The 16291-nt window shown below is 38.7% G+C and overlaps 2 protein-coding genes across 6 annotated transcripts in view; one reads left to right on the top strand and one right to left on the bottom strand.

Annotated features, from left to right (window-relative positions):
* The first annotated feature begins 736 nt into the window (after positions 1-736).
* kctd12.2 (potassium channel tetramerisation domain containing 12.2) lies at positions 737-2193 on the top strand. The gene has a single exon (XM_017440934.2). It carries the CDS (start codon positions 896-898, stop codon positions 1688-1690), a length of 795 nt encoding a protein of 264 aa, XP_017296423.1. The 5' UTR covers positions 737-895; the 3' UTR covers positions 1691-2193.
* Positions 2194-15486: 13293 nt separating this feature from the next.
* The window catches only part of LOC108250140 (LIM domain only protein 7), a 28417-nt gene continuing 27612 nt past the window's right edge, over positions 15487-16291 (bottom strand). For all 5 annotated transcript variants that reach the window (XM_017439881.3, XM_037979972.1, XM_037979973.1 and 2 more), the window contains one exon: positions 15487-16089. In XM_017439881.3, coding sequence (XP_017295370.1) covers positions 16042-16089 — 48 coding nt within the window. In that variant the 3' untranslated portion in view covers positions 15487-16041. The remainder of the gene's footprint in view (positions 16090-16291) is intronic.

Below are 16291 nucleotides of genomic sequence, written 5' to 3'. Positions count from 1 at the left end.
GTGGATTAACTGATCACATTCATGTAAAATTGCACCTCACAGGTTTTACAGACTTCCTTCATTCTCTCTTTGTAATACGAGGGAAAATGTAACCTTATCTGTTATATAATGTACAATTTTGATCCATTCTTCAGTGATAGGTGGTTTTGAATTTTACCATCTTCTACTGAGGGCTTTTTTACTTGCTGCTAAAATCACTAAACTGTTCCAGTTTTCAGAACTTGTATCATCCTAGAGCAAAGTGGCACAGTCAAAAAGAAGTTTTATGAGTTTGTTTCCAACAGGTTGTAATAATATGTCCACGATTGACCTCATGGATATGAGTAAATGACCTTTTATGATGGTAATACAAATAATAACAAAATATTTAACAATCATTTATGATTCGTTTCTCTAAGTTTCCGTCAGCTGTCCTTGTCTTATATGTAGTTTGACTTGATTTCATTATTGCACAATGAAGACAATTCAGAAGATTTATAATAAGGTTTAGGAATAAGTTACAACTTTTATTTATTCAAGATGAATGCAGTCAGAACAAGTTAGTAATTCTTGCCCTTGACTGGACTTTTCTACCTCCTAATAAATGTTTTATAAAAGCTTCTAGACATGTTAGAAATGGAAGAAGAAAACAATAACCACTTTGTTAAAATCTAGTAGTTGTTCTGTAAAATAGGAGAAGACCTGGGTTCAGCACCAGCATAAAGCCGGAAGTGGAGCGCGCTGAAGTGGAGTGTTACAGAGAGCCCCTGAAAGCCTCATGATGGGTTTGGTTTGTTCCTCAGAGCCGCTGAACGGTTAATAGCCTTCTCCTCCCACACAGCCAGCCCAGTATAAACCTTTCTGGAGCTGAAGGAGACTCCCCAACCGTCCGCAGAGAGGGAGGGGGGAGGCAGAGATGGCTCAGAACACCAGCCAAACTTTTCCGGACATAGTGGAGCTGAACGTGGGCGGCCAGGTGTACGTGACCCGCCTGGAGACGCTCACCGCGGCGCCCAAGTCTCTGCTGTGGGCCAAGTTCACCCAGAGCTGCCCGGCCGACCTGCCCAAAGACGGCAAGGGCCGCTTCTTCTTCGACCGGGACGGCTTCCTGTTCCGCTACATCCTGGACTACCTGCGGGACTCGGAGCTCTCCCTGCCGGACTTCTTCAAGGAGCGGAAGAGGCTCCAGAAGGAGGCGGACTTCTTCCAGCTCCCGGAGCTGTCGAGGCGCCTGGCGGCCGTCAGTAAGGACAGCTCGTCCACGGAGGACAGCGGGGAGCCGGAGGAGGCTGAGCTCGGCAGCCCGGTCACCTCCTCCTCCTCCTCGGACCGAGCCCCGCGCTCCCCCGGGGCCGTCTCCGGCTACATCACCGTGGGCTACAGGGGCAGCTACACCATCGGCAGGGACATCCAGGCGGACGCCAAGTTCCGCAGGGTGGCCCGGATAACCGTCTGCGGGAAGATCTCTCTGACCAAGGAGGTCTTCGGGGAAACCCTGAACGAGAGCCGAGACCCGGACCGACCGCCGGACAAATACACGTCCCGGTACTACCTGAAGTATAACTTTCTGGAGCAGGCGTTCGACCGGCTGTCGGAGGCAGGCTTCCACATGGTGGCCTGTAACTCCACCGGGACCTGCTCGTACGGAAGCAACGACCCCGGGGAGGACAAGCAGTGGACCAGCTACACCGAGTACGTCTTCTGCCGGTGAGAGGGGGGGGGGTCATCCTCCTGACCTCCGGCAGACAGCACCTGGACAAACAATCAGTCAGCAGAAGTGATTAAAAGTCATTCTCATTCATCTTCCTGTGTCTTTCTTGTTCTGTTCTGTGAGATGATCTGCCAACTTAGATCTCATACAGGCAAAGACAATCTGACTTCTCAGAGTTATTTCTCTGCCCCTCTGGCCTCATAACCTTTATGGCTTTCCTTCTTTAAGTACATGAGGAGAATTGTTCCCCAGGGTGGCAGAAAGGTTAGGAGGTGCAGACGTCTGACTCCGGACTCCGGCTTGTTATTGTGGAGAGAGGCTACAGGAGTCCTCCTTTCACCTGCAGCCCCTATCACCCCCCATGATGCTTCAGTCTTACTGTTGTGATTGTTTTGTTGTTTTGGATTATATCCACTTCACTTTTCCTTCCACATACACTTTGTTGCTCTGTAAACGTTCTCTTGTTTGATCTGCAGCAAATAAAGTGTGACTTTGCATAACCATCCGTGTCATCGTTCTTCAGAGTCCTCCTTGTAGAAGATGCAGCTGCTGATTGTATCTTTTGCTGACGTCTCAGGCCTGATATTGTGTATTTCTGCGTGAAGGTAGAGTGGTAATGTTTTTGTCCGTGTGTGTGTGTGTGTGTGTGTGTGCGAATGAATTTCAATGAAACTTTCAGAAAGTAATCATTGGGTTGCGTTCTAAAAGTGATTAACTTTTGGAGTCAAATTGATTCAAGATGGCCACCAATCAATATAAGCGAACATATAAATGTCTTTAATTCAGTCGATATTTCAGACACAGAGCTAAAATTGAAACTGGTAGTAGCTGAGAGTCATTCACAACACATACTTTAAGCGTGGCAACATTACTCATAACATTGTTTTCAAGCTTAGACCGAAACGGCTCATTTCTCGTTAAAAGATCTTAGTTTAAAACTGTGGCATGAAAGGCGGCGGGCGATATGCATTCCTTTCACGCATGAATTATGATACCTTCAGCCGGGATTTTTTTCCCCAAAAGTGTTCATATATATTTCTGAGGGCATAATAAAAATGGTAGGGGAAAATAACTGTAAGAATCTCATTTTTATTTCCTTAAATTCATCTTGAATTTCAGAAATGTTGGTTGCACTTGCAGTGGATCGTCAGTATCTTGCATGATGCACTCGTGTGCAGTTTAGTGGTCTATGCACAGTTATAACATAAAGCGCCATACATGTACAATAAAATGGCTTTTAAATAGCTGTCCACTGTAGTGGCCACTATGCATGAAAGGGTTAAGGAATGTGAGGCCTTTTATTTGATCTTGTGCACGATATGCAAGCAAATATTTTTACAATAATAATCATTAGTGGTGAGGAGGATTTGACTTAAATTAAACAAAAGCAAAATGTTTTTAACCTTAAAAGTGACAACTTACATATCACAAATGTCGAAAAATGACCAAATCAAGAAGAAAGAAAGATGACGTCATGGAATAAAGTAAGGTCGACTCCGATGCAAATTGCTATCAGCTCATCTGCGTTTTGGTTTCCTGTGTAAAACTGACATCAGACAACACGAAACATGCAAACAGGTTTTTGAATTTTTTAACCCAAACCGAGGGAGTGAGTCAAATTTTCTCCCTGGCTCCAACTAAAATTAAAGTTTGATGCTGCCAATAAGAGAACGTGAATGCAGTTTTACAAGAGCAAAGTGACACACAAGAGGTCTGTTATCTCCCCTGGGCAGGATGGGAAGAAGAGCAGGAAAAGGCAAGGGGAGAATGGGGGGCCTTCTCTTTGGCTGACATGTTCAGTAATCAAATGTCTATTCCCTGATGGGATCTGAGTGCACAAATCCAAGCTGTACCAGGATCAAGCCAAATACAAAAAGGCTTTGTGTGAGTTGTATTGAAGTGTACTTTAGCACAAAAGTGCAAAAGATAAGAAAAGAAAATGCAAAGTGACTCATTAGCAGAGGTATTTGCAGCTGCTTCACTAAAACAAGTGAGAATATTCCCCACATGCAGGCTTACAAACACAAAAATACACACAAGCATTCTTTTTTTTCCTTTAAACCACTACCCCCTCACACCCACACACACACACACAATTCTGCTCCGAAAGAACTTTAAAGATTGACATATCAAAACAAGAGGCCGTATATCTGCTGTCAGCTGATGCTGCCATCTGGACAGGAAAAAGGAAGGAGCGACCGCAGCTCTTCCCCTAATGTCATCTCCAGAAACAGGATATAGTGAGTGCTGTCCTTAACCCAAACAGAACACATAAAACTCAGCAAAACAGCCTCATAATCCAACTTTCACTGCAATATGACGCAAAATTAGGCCTTTAAACTGCTCTGAGAGGCAAAAATGCTCATTTTCACTGTAATTATATAAAAACATAAAGACAAGCGTTGGTTAAAACGTACTTAACAGTTTTAATTTTATATAATTTACCTTTTATGTTCTCCTGAAGCAATGTTGAGGTTTTTTTTTTTCTGGCATGCGCCTTTTTTCTAATATTATCTCGAGAGAGATTTGTGTTGATGGCGATAAAACACCTCCCAAGCACATTTCACTCATGCCGCTATTTTCTCTCTCCAATAAAGCCCCTTTCACCAAATGCTGAAAAATGCGCGCACACACGCATGTATACACACTCCTGAACACACAAAGCGCAGGAGGCAGACAGATGAAGGGAGCCAAATTAGCCAAATTACAGAGCTGCAGATAACGCCGGCCTGCTGGCTTTCTTTATATCAGCCTTGGTGTGTTAAATCTCTCACACTTTCCTCTCACAGCCTTTATCTGCAGCTTGGTGTGATCTGCGTGTCTTTAATTCTGTTTCATGTTTTAATTCAGCTGCTTTAGTACAGACAGATCAAATTCACACAAAGAGCAAGGAAACAGTTCTAATGTTTTGTTTTTTTTAATCAGTGCGAAAGCAGAAAATAAAATAGCGTTGCTTATTGGTGAATCTAAAAATGTTCGGTGACTTCTTTTCGTCACTGTCAAGTCCTTTTGCGTCTGTCTGTATCTGTGTGAGTGTGTGTTAGTAAAATATCTCATAAACCAGCGACAACTGGTGACTGCTACAGCCATCGGACCTTAGCGAACACAAAAATGAGGTAAAATTTGTGTGTTAAACATCCAAAAATGATCCCCAACACAAACTCTGAGAGCCACAGATTGATGACATCCACTCTTTTTGTCAACAACATATATCATGAGTCACTAATCAGATTTAGATGAAACTCTTAGAAAGTAATTATTGAATGTGCATCTATAACCTTTGGAGTCAAATCAAGATGACTGCCACAACTAATTGACCTTAGCCACCACAAAAAATGTCAGTAACTCAGTCAAATTTACATATAAAGAACTAAAATTTGTTGTGGTAGTACCTGAGAGTTATTCACAACACACAGCCTGAGAGCTAGCAAATCACACAAGATTCTGGAGTAACACATGAGATTGTGCATAATGTTTTAAAGGTTTTAACCAAAATGGCTCAAATTCTGTCACTTCCCAACAAAAGATGATCTTAGTTTATAACTAGGTGTTTATTTAGAGACTAGACATTAGAAGTTGCTCAAATAAATGATTGTAGAATAAAAGCTTCAGCTTAAATTAAAGTTTTGTTGTCTATAAAAGTATTTATCAGCAATAAAAACCTTAATAAAGTATGGAACATACAGTAGTAGGAATATGTATTCCCAAAGGAAGAGAGAAAAAGGCAAAACTGTTGTGGTTTACTTTCTGATAATGTCAACTTTAAGACTTCTGTTATAAAAAACAAACAAACAAACAAAAACTGCAGACTTTCCCACCATTTCCAAAGTCATAATACTGTCATATAATACTTTAAAGTTGGTTCTGTTTGCACACTGAAACAGCGTGTGAGCTGTAAATCTGTCTGTAGGCAAAATAAATTAGCTACATAAAACAAACAGAAACCAAACCAAAACAAACAAACAAAAAAAACAAGTTTAATTTAAAGTAAACATGCATAAGCTTTGAAATATAAACTCTTAAAGTGCAAAGAAATAGAGCAGCTTGGATCCCCTCTGATATACAGGATATATTATGAATTATATTATTAGAATATTAATATTAGGGCATTAATTTATAAGCAGAATGTGACTCTTGAAGCTGGATTTAACTTAGCTGGTTTTACACAGAAGGATTCCTGATTAACTTTAGGAAATGTTAGAAAATGATCAAAAGAAAAACAAAACAAAGTAAAATTAGATTTCTTTTCTCTTATTTCTAGTTTCTGTTTCAACAGAGAATTTTATGAACATTTCTGGAAACTGATTCCTGACACGTCGCTGAAATTATTATCAGGTTATGCATTGATTTGATTAATGATGTCAGAACTGGAAAATCAGGCCTTGAAATTGTGTGACCTTTGACCTCTTTAATATCAGCACATGTTGCAAATCAAATTATTATTTGTATTGCTTAAAAAAACACAATAAACACTTGTCATTATCAAGAATAACATGAGGAGGATTTCACATTTACATTTGCTTTTTCTTCCTTCCTCAAAGATTACGTGAAACATATAAATCTGGATTAAGAAACTTCAAACTCCAAAATCTTTGTGGGATTATCTGTAAATTTTACAGTTTAGAGTTTGGAAGCGTTTCCTTCCAGTTGAAGACCTAAACCTCTTTCCCAATAAATATGGATCACTTTTAATTAAAAAAAACAACAAAAAAACATTGTATTTCATATTGTACCTCACAGCTTACTTTTTCACTTTTCATGATTTTGCTCAATCTTCACACCAACCCACAAAACAGCTAAATGCAGATTTGTTGTCGATTTACACAAGAAGCCAAAGTCCTGTTGAGAGAACCATTGCACTTAGTCTGATACACCCAGTAAATTTAAAGATGAAATGACTGCTTCTTTAGACGAGAAACTGAATAAAAAGAATGTTTTTCCAGTTTAATAATAACAGTTAAAATGCCACCATTTATTTATTGGAGGTTTTTATTGGAGGTGGGACACAGACCACACGTTGCTTTGGGTGAAACCATGAAACTGTTTGTCTGAATGAAACAAAAATGACTCAATAAAACCAATACAACTCAGGGAAGGGGATAAAATAAATCACAACATTTATTGTTTATGCTTTAGGTAGACAACTTTTTTTTTACTATGTGGCACTTTTTAATTAACCTGGTCTGATTGTAGGGTGTTAAAACTGGATTGAATTACCAGTGTGAACTGAATTTGAATCTGGATGGCCTATAATATAAACTAGACTTGTTACTTTTTTGCACCTTGAGATGACTTTTATTGTGATTCAGCACTATATGAAATAAAACCTGAATTGAACTGAATTTAGCTTTAGATAAGACGTGATCAGCTAACTATTGTCGCTACAAGCTGCAGCTTTATGGTCACCAATCAGAACACGGATCATGTCTATTTAAACTCTGGAATATAAAGTAAATTACTATATTTGTTTAATTGAAACTATCAGTCTGAGTGTACATCAGAAATCTAAATTAGGTTTAAAAATGTGAACATCTCAACAATATTTTAGATCGATGTACCTTTATAGCTCACTTATTCATAACATGAATAAATACCTTTATATTAACCTTTGCAGATTGAAACAACAGAATGCCGTTTTCAAATAAAAAAAGTTAGTGAATCGCTGTCAGAGCAGACAACAAAGAACCAGGAGGGAACATCAGGACATATCGAAGGGCGTTAACTGTTAGAACTCTTGGAAGCAGAAACTTAAAAAAACTCTCTGAAGGTCCACATTTTTTTGCTTCTTCTGGAGTTTTTCCATGTCTCTATAATCTCTTCATTTATCCTGGTTTTAGAGTAAACACTTCACTGTTTGAATAAAGCATGATAAGTACTTAGCCACTGATGGCTAATGTAAAGTAAACGTTCTGTAACAGACCATTGCTGGCTTACATTAGTGCCGACTGTCAGTGCTTGGTTACCACCCGAACAGATAATTAACCATTTGTGTTACCAAGCAGTGAAACCATTAAGGGCCCACGCCATTCTTCAATCATTAACACTTCTTGGAATTGTTTTTCTCCCTCTGAATTTCATTGTGCACATGATGCATCACTGAGCTTCTCTGGTTCTCCTGAGTCCACTGACACCTTCGCAGGAGAACATCCTCTTTCATAAATCTTCCCCTGAAGCAGCAATCTCACAGAAACACTTTTTAAGCCACAATCCATCATTTTTTGTAGCTCAGATATTCTCTTGAAATGTGACACTCTAATCCACAGCTATTCCGTTCTGATATCTGTAACCCTCAGCTGCATCATTCACTCTTCTTTTATCGTCAGAGTGAGTTGCTGCTATAATTCACCATTCGGTTTCCAGAACTGACTGATGAGCTGGGAACTTCACATGCTTATGTTTGTGAAGAGAATGTGGCTGAATGCAACAACAGGGTTCCAGTCAAAACTTCACTTGCCCTGCGGAGCCTGTTTTCATCTCTAAAACTCTCAGCTGACAACTCCACACAAGAAGCTTTGGTTTTTTTTTTACAACCCTGCTTCTCGACTCTACAATCAGAGCTTTGTAACACAAACCAAAAGTGACAGAAACTCCAAATCTAATCAGATTTCTGCCCGTAATATAACGAGACAATGATTTATTTACTTATGGCATTAAAAATATGAACACCTGTAATTATAAGGCTCTTAGGCCACAAGTTGAAGTCGGAGTCAAGTAAAGAAGTTACTGATGCCTTGAAATTTATGTTACATCAATTTGATCCAGTTTATTTAAACAGCACCAATTCACAGCAGAAGTTATCTCAGGACATTTTACAAACAAACAAACAAAAAAAATATCATATCATAAATCCAAACAGATCTACATGAAAATCAAATTACAGTTAATTCATTCCATCCATCCATTTTCTTTACCGGCTTTTTCTTCTCCGGGTCACAGGGAAGCTAGTGCCCGTCTCCATCGGTTATTGTAAGAGAGGCGGGGGTGGGGGACACCCTGGACAGGTCTCAAGTCCATCACAGGGACACACAGAGACAAGCAACCGTCCACACGCTCACTCACATCTAGGGACACCTAACGTGCATGTTTTTGTTCTGTCTGAAGACACAGGAGTACTCAGAGTAAACCCACATGTGCAAACTCCACACAGAAAGACTGGGAGGCAAACCTGCAACCTTCTTGCTGTGAGGCAGCAGCTTTAACCACTGCTGTGCCGTGCTGCACAGAACATTACAGAACATTATTAAATTCCAGTTAGTAAAGTCATTTGTCTAAGGAATCCAGCAGATTGTGTTGAATCTTCACAATGTTGCAATCCCTCATCTTGAGCAAGCACTTGGTGGCAACTGATAACAATGACTTCCTTTTAACTTGATGAAACCTCCAGCAGAACCAGAACCAGAACCAGGCCCAGGATGAGAGCAGCGATCTGCCTGGACCTGCTGGGGGGTTTGAGAGGGCAGGAACGAGACACAGACAAAGGATCGGTCCAGGTGCAGATTTTACGGGAAAGGAAAACAAAGAGTAACAGGTTTATGGCAGCAATAACTGCAAATGCAAACATGGAGAGCAGAGGAACTAAAGACAGCAGCAGAGTGAGGAAATGTGGTCAGCTGTCTCAGGAAACCCAAGCCAACCCTAACTATAGGATTTATCAAAACTGAAAGTCTTAAAGGTAGACAGGGTGTCAGCCTGACGGACAGAAACTGGAAGTTAGTTTTGATAACTTAAAGCTCTGACTCCTGCAGCCTGAGAGCAAAGTGCTCAGTTAGGAAAACATGCAACAGTAAGATCTTTAATATAAGATGGAAGTCATTTTTTTGAGAAATTTGCATGTTAGAATTAAGACTTAAAACTCTATTATGAATTTTACAGGGAGCCAATAAAGTAAAGGTAAAATTAGATCAATAATCTACGGTGAATTGTATTCAGAGCTGAATTATCTACATTTCAAAGTTGTGTACTTCAACAAAAGGTCATTTGATTGCTTTTGCAAGACACTTGAGAATTGATTCATAAATGAGCAACACAGCAGCTGGCTGATGAACATAAAACTGCCATGACGTGTTTAAGTATTCCTCTGGATGTTTCTTCGGTGTTTCGACAGTTGCATGGAACTTGTTTGCTTTTGAAACGTCATGGTAACAGCCAAAAGAAGGACAAAAGCCAGGTGCAGCTGTGAACATCCACCGACTTATTCGTCTCCTGTAAGTTCTTTACTTCGGCATCTCTGAACACAAAGGTTTTTCTTCTTGTCGGCCTGCTGCAGTTTTTTATTTATTTATTTATTTTTTTGAGGCTGAGGGAGAGCGTAAATGTCGCAAGTCTCTGCTGAGCTGCTCTCAGCTCCCAGCAGCAGACCGGAGATTGCCACTGCTCCCAGTGACAAAGCCGAGCCGTGCACTGTGCTGGTAAACTAAAAGGTAAAAGGCTGCCAGCATCAATCAGCTGCGGGGAATAGAGAGGAAGAGCGGGAGCATCCTCCTCCCCTGCTGATGCTGCAGCGGGTTTCCTTTCACAAGAAGTGCAACTCCCCTCTCCCTTCCTCTTAAGGCTGTTTGAAAGGGCAAGACGTGAAAGAAAACCTAATTCAGAGTCTACCCATGAACCATCCCATCATACTCATCGAGTGTGATTATAGGCCTTTAGGACTTCTATTAAGGTCACATTAATTTAAACTTTTTTTTTTCTCTCTTATGAATTATAAGATGCTGCATAACTTTTGTACCCTGTGTAATGCATTTTATTAAAGAACAGTAAGTGAACCTGTCGTAGCTCCTTCTAATAATGAGATTTCACATGTTTATACCAACTGAACAAAGATTTCTCTTGAACAGTGCAGTCTTATGTGAACTAATCCTGTTTAACTATAAGAAAACAGCTCAAAGTCACATGATCAGAAAACAAAATGTTTAAAAAAATGCATAAAGACTCGACTATTCAACCGAGGAAAAAATAATAATCAAGCACTCTGAAGCAAGCAGGACTCCTTGAATGAAAAAGCCAAAATGGGAAGCTGTTTGGAGGAGCATATTTTTTTAAAAAAGCCTAAAAAAAGGCCGTCTTGCAAAACAGAACAAAACCTTTAATATATATTATACTGCCAAAAGACTGCAGAGGAACAGTTTGTCCACAAGTAACAAAATGTATCTCAATGCAATATCCTATTATTAGTACAAATTAAAAGCAGGCTATTTTCCAGCTCTTGCAGTGAGAACAGAATATATCAAGCTGAAATTAAATGCCTAGAATTGCTTAAAGGAATGCATATCACCCACGTCTTTCACATCAGAAATTTTAGCTAAAATCATCTTATATTGAGAAAGCTACTACATTGCAAGATCTCACATAATCTGTTGGAGCTCAGTGTCTGTGTTGGGGATGACTCTCAGCTACTACCACATTAAACTGTAGCTCAATATCTGCAGAATGAACAAAGTTACAGCCTTTTTTACAAAGGTCGATTGGCTGTAGTGGCAAAAAAAAGTTTTTTGGTTATTTATATACAATCATTGATGACTTTCTGAGAATTTAATTAAAATGGTTAATAAAGTACTTTGCTGACAGAGTGATGACTCCAACAAATACCTAAGTCTTTAAGTATTTTTTCGAGAACTACATCAATTTTCGCTCAATGTCAGTAAAACTGGGTTATTCACCTGTAGATGTTGTCTGAATATTTCTTTAAAATCTGTCCAGGGGTTCATTTGGTATTTTGCTAACAGGCAGACAAACACCCACACAGGCAACAACATTATCACCCACCTTTTTCTTTATGGCAGGGGGTGATTTTTTTAATTTTTAAAAGGGAAAAAGTGCAGCAGACGTTTACAAAAGGACCTTTAGAACATCTTATTGCCCAAAGTTGTTTAACTAAACATTTGAGTCTCAGTAACTGAGTCTTTAAAACTGTTTGTATTTTATGTAACTATGTGCTTTTGGACAATTTATTTAGAAAAAATAATAATTCGGGTCACCAATAATTCTGCCAAAGACTATTAAAGTTATTTTATGTAAACAGGTCTGCTTTATGCCCATCAGTTTAACTAATGACTAACCATAAACCACTAGATGGAATTTCATTTTAGGGGGAAACATTAAATGCTTGCAAACCAACATGCAAAATAAAGACTGAGGCATAGATCAAATTTCCTCCCAAACTGCAGGCATGTTAGAATACCCCATACCTCCTTAAACAGAGTCGCATCAAAGACATTTTTCAAACTAATCTGCTGTATAAACCATAAAATGCAAAAGGAAACTTCACATTTAATTATGATTAGAGCTCCAGTGAGGAATGGTAAACACATTCCTGTCCCACACGCTGAACATCTACAGTCGTCTGTTTGGGCTCTGGGTAATGTCTCTCCCACAGGACCCTCAGAAAACTGTAAGGCTCAGAGCCGCTCAGTTTGTCTTCCTGGAGTCAGCTTATTAATCAAAAGAAGAATGACAAAAGGGGTTTGTGCCACACTTGTGGCCTAAAACCCATTTACTCATGTCATCACGCTTTCCTGTGAGGATTTCGTAACGCAGCAAAATGTCAGCTTGGCTGCGTTTTAAATTCAGTATCCTTTATTTTTTAAATACGTGGTTTAAAAACTGGTGGGAAACTGCCATTAAAGATTCATTTGTTGTATAATGTCACAGAAATGCAGAAGTATTTGTTCTCCTTGAATATATTTGCAATCATGATAACATGAACACATGAATGTGCGACAACAGAGCGGCTTATCAGGAAACTTTTAATCATTAATAAAGAGGACAAAGAGCCTCTCACACAAACTGAGGGAGGACTTTAAAGAGATGAATCGTTTCCTGTTGTCTAATAAACTGCTTGGGGGCATTTCTGGGCTCCTCTCATGTGGAAAATAAAAGACTTTCCCTAAAACCTAAAGAAAGTAATAGGCCTTAAAAATTCCTTTGATTCTTCGGGGAAGGGCAGGGTCGGGATTTTCCCCCCGAACTGCAGTTACGCTTAAACCAGACCTCTCACTAAAAGATTTAAGACATACTTCTGCTCAATTTCTTCTTCAAAAGCTGAACAACCGAACTGCTGTCAGCGTGTTTGTCCTCAATATATCCGTGTACTGGTTATGGTTTCAGGCTATTCACCGAATTCTGTTCACATAAGCTAAAAAGGACAAATGGAAACTTGATTAGTTATTGGAAAATCTCAAGATTTAAAAAGAAAATCTGAGGAAGATGGATGATCCATTACACTGAAAGGAATGTTTGATGTTTGCTGCTCTAGAAACTTTGTCCACACGATCAATCAGTTTCTGTAAATTTGAACAAACGTCTGCTTGTTCGGTTTGACCCGCTGCCGTTTCCAGCAAACGGTGCTTGTGGTATTTAAATGGGTTGAGCCAGAGTCACCGGTGTCATCCTAAACAGATGGAGGATGTCAGACTGAAAAATGCTTCTGCCTGCGCCTTTGGGGACGTGAACTCTCTGTCGCAAAAGACCAGGTCACAGTCAACAGCAAAAACATTTCCATCCAGTAGGCAGACCGCACCGAATGACCAATGTTTGACTCTCTGTGTGTCTATCCACCAATCAGCTGCTGCTGTGACCCAAATTATATCTTTCTAACTATAAACTGAAATGTTGCTGCATTTTCTCCCCTCATTGGACTGTGGTAAAACAAAACCGTCAAGAGTAAAAAAAAAAAAAAAGTTGGAAAGTTCCTTTAGATTTGCATCACATGTAGAATTTGAATTTAATAACTTCCTCATTTGGGCAAAATGCTGCCTTGGAGAGCTTTGACTTCTGAGTTTAACACAATGTAGATGCATCGAAGCAATTTAATACCATGACTCAAACATCACCCGTAAATTTGAACCAGTTTGGGTTTTTTTTCCCCCATTTCCACATTTTTGTAGTTTGCCCTCTAAGCCACAGAACTCCAACCACAGACAGATTGTTGGCTGTCGATGCGAAACAGTACTTCTCTACTGACTCTCTTCCCGTTTGTAGCTTTGACCTTTCAGCAACTTCCTGTAAGTAAGTCACTTAACCAAAATACTTTCTCTTAGCTTCCTGCAAAAGGGTTTTTTTCGTGTGCTATGTAAAACATTTTTTTTTTTTTTTCACCTGAAAGAAAAAAATGTAGAATTTAGCTACATATAGGTAACGGTTTTATTTAGGTACTGTCAGACCTACCCGGTAAGTTGGAAAAAATTATTCTTCCATACCAAGAATTAATAATAATAATAAAAAACAACACTCTTCCAGCAGCTCACATGATCCAACTTCACTCAGCATAAACACAAATCTTCTGATAGAAACTCCTCTCTACCTGAAAGCAGTTAATCTGATTTTTGTTGTAGGAAAAAAGAAATCCCTCATCAAATGACCAAACAGGCTTCACAAGTTTTACCTCTTGCTTATCAGTAAATTGACATTTGCAATTAATAGTTAACAGAATGTATTCCACTGTATTTGAGGTAAAAAGTGAACTGAGGCTTCTGACAGAACCGCTGTTCAGCTTTCAGTACTCGTTTCTTTCAAACTAAACAACAACAACAACAACCCCTGACATTTGTTACTGAAATCTGTCTATAAATTTGATTCTGTGCAAAGTTCACAAGACAATTTCTTATTTGCATATTAGGAGAAAATTTCAGAATTCATGTGATTAAAAAGTGAAAGCGGTTCTTCTTAATAATCTGTTGATCTTGGATTTTAAAGATGTTTGCAGTTTTATAAAAAAAAGTGGATTGATGCAGTCTTAAAACAACTAATCTTAAAAACGCCATGTCTGTCTTTATTTTTTTAACACCTTTACATGGCCCTCAATATCACATTACACAGTTATTTACATAGAACTATATGGTTATTTGCAGCAGTGAGTTGTAGCACTTCCTGTGCAGCCGGAGGCAATTATTACATAATTTCTGCTGGAATGACCAATCCAAGACAGACTGATGTAAAGGTTTAAAAAAATAAATAGTATTTGCATGAAAATGTTCAAGATTGCAGTTGTTTAAAGCTGGCAGCACCTTTTTTTGGTCTTGGCTCCAAGCAGACTAGTCATTAGCTCATCATAGGCTTCTTTATGCTTAAAAATGCTGTTTGCTGGAAGCAATTATGATTTTCCTCAACTACTAAAAATGGAACAGAAATAAAAAAAATTTAAGTTAACAAAATTAAACTAGCACTTTGAACCTGAATGTTCAGACCTCTGCCCTGACAATGAGTCGCTCTATAACTAGCAGGTAAAAAACAACATTTTAGAATCCCGTTATACAAAAAAAACATTTTCAAGCTGATCAGTTCAGAATGTTTTCCTGAGCCACCTGCAGCGTCGTGCCTCAACACCAATTCCAGGTGAAGCTCCTCACATGTTACAACGAACGAAACGAGCAGAAACCAATCCCGTTATAGTGCTGAGAAATGTTGATGCATTACACAACCACAGCGTTGTTGCATTACACAACAAACTGGAAGACCGACTAAATTGTGTAACCTCTTGGCTCAACCAGAGCAGGCAGTTCTGTTGGCATCTCTGTAATTACACACTTCCTTCTTTTGATCCAGACTATTCAGCTGGTTTTTCACTTGGTTTGGTGATGAGTGTTAAGAGTTCACTGCACTCACATAAAGTCATTAATACATACTACAAAAACGGTTCATTAAAATAAATTTTTTTTTTTTAACAATACAAACATCTGAAGATCATCCATTAGTCAAACAGTGACCTGAAATAATTTGCATATATTAAAAAAAGGCATTTCCACCAGCAGCATGAGGCAGTTTCACAATGAGGCCAAGGATGCCACCAAGTGGTGCACAAATGAATAAATGATCAATTTTATTGGATTTAGTTTAGTGCACTTTATTTACAAAAAAGAAAAAAAATAAAGTTGCTTTTCATATGAGGAAAAGAAAATGCATTCTATATATCATTGACTCATCCTAATGTGCACTTTGTGACTTTACAAGGGAACAGAAAGTGCCTTAGTGCATGTTAAAATGTCTGGATTATAATAAGACCCTCTCAAGATATGTCTGATATATTTAATGCACGACTGAGTAAAGACTGAAGATAGGACACAGATGTGATAAATAGCAACAGTACCTTCAAAAAGAGGCCATGAACAAACTTAACTTGTCTGCATTCCACATATTAAATAAACATAACCTAAATTATCAAGAAAAAAAAAGAGAAGCTAAACACCATGTACCTGATAAAATCAACTTTTAAGATTTACTTTGCTTGTGTCATCAAGTTGTATAGATTTTGTATCACATATCAAATCTGAACCAAGAAAAGGGAAACAAGTCACAGTTTGGCTGAATTGGTACAGTTTTCCACACTTTTCCTCAATAGTGACAATCAGTCGTTCTGTTTACTCTTCAATCTGGAGTACATCATGTTGGTCACATGGTACCAGTGGCTAAAATGAAGAGAAGAATTTATTAGATTTTATTTTTAAGATAAAACTGCAAACCAACAAATTTAAAAATCCAGCTGTTTTGCACACTAACTATGCAAAAAATAGCATCTGCACTACTTGGGAGGGGGATAAAAGATATAAAAAACAAAAGGATGTGGTCCGAAAATTGTGAAGTACACCATTTCCAAAGAATCTGTCAGGA

Source organism: Kryptolebias marmoratus, linkage group LG15 (assembly GCF_001649575.2).
Source record: "Kryptolebias marmoratus isolate JLee-2015 linkage group LG15, ASM164957v2, whole genome shotgun sequence".
Lineage (NCBI taxonomy): Eukaryota > Metazoa > Chordata > Actinopteri > Cyprinodontiformes > Rivulidae > Kryptolebias > Kryptolebias marmoratus.
Note: the sequence above shows the minus strand (reverse complement) of the source record. Positions and strands in the feature narration are given on the sequence as shown.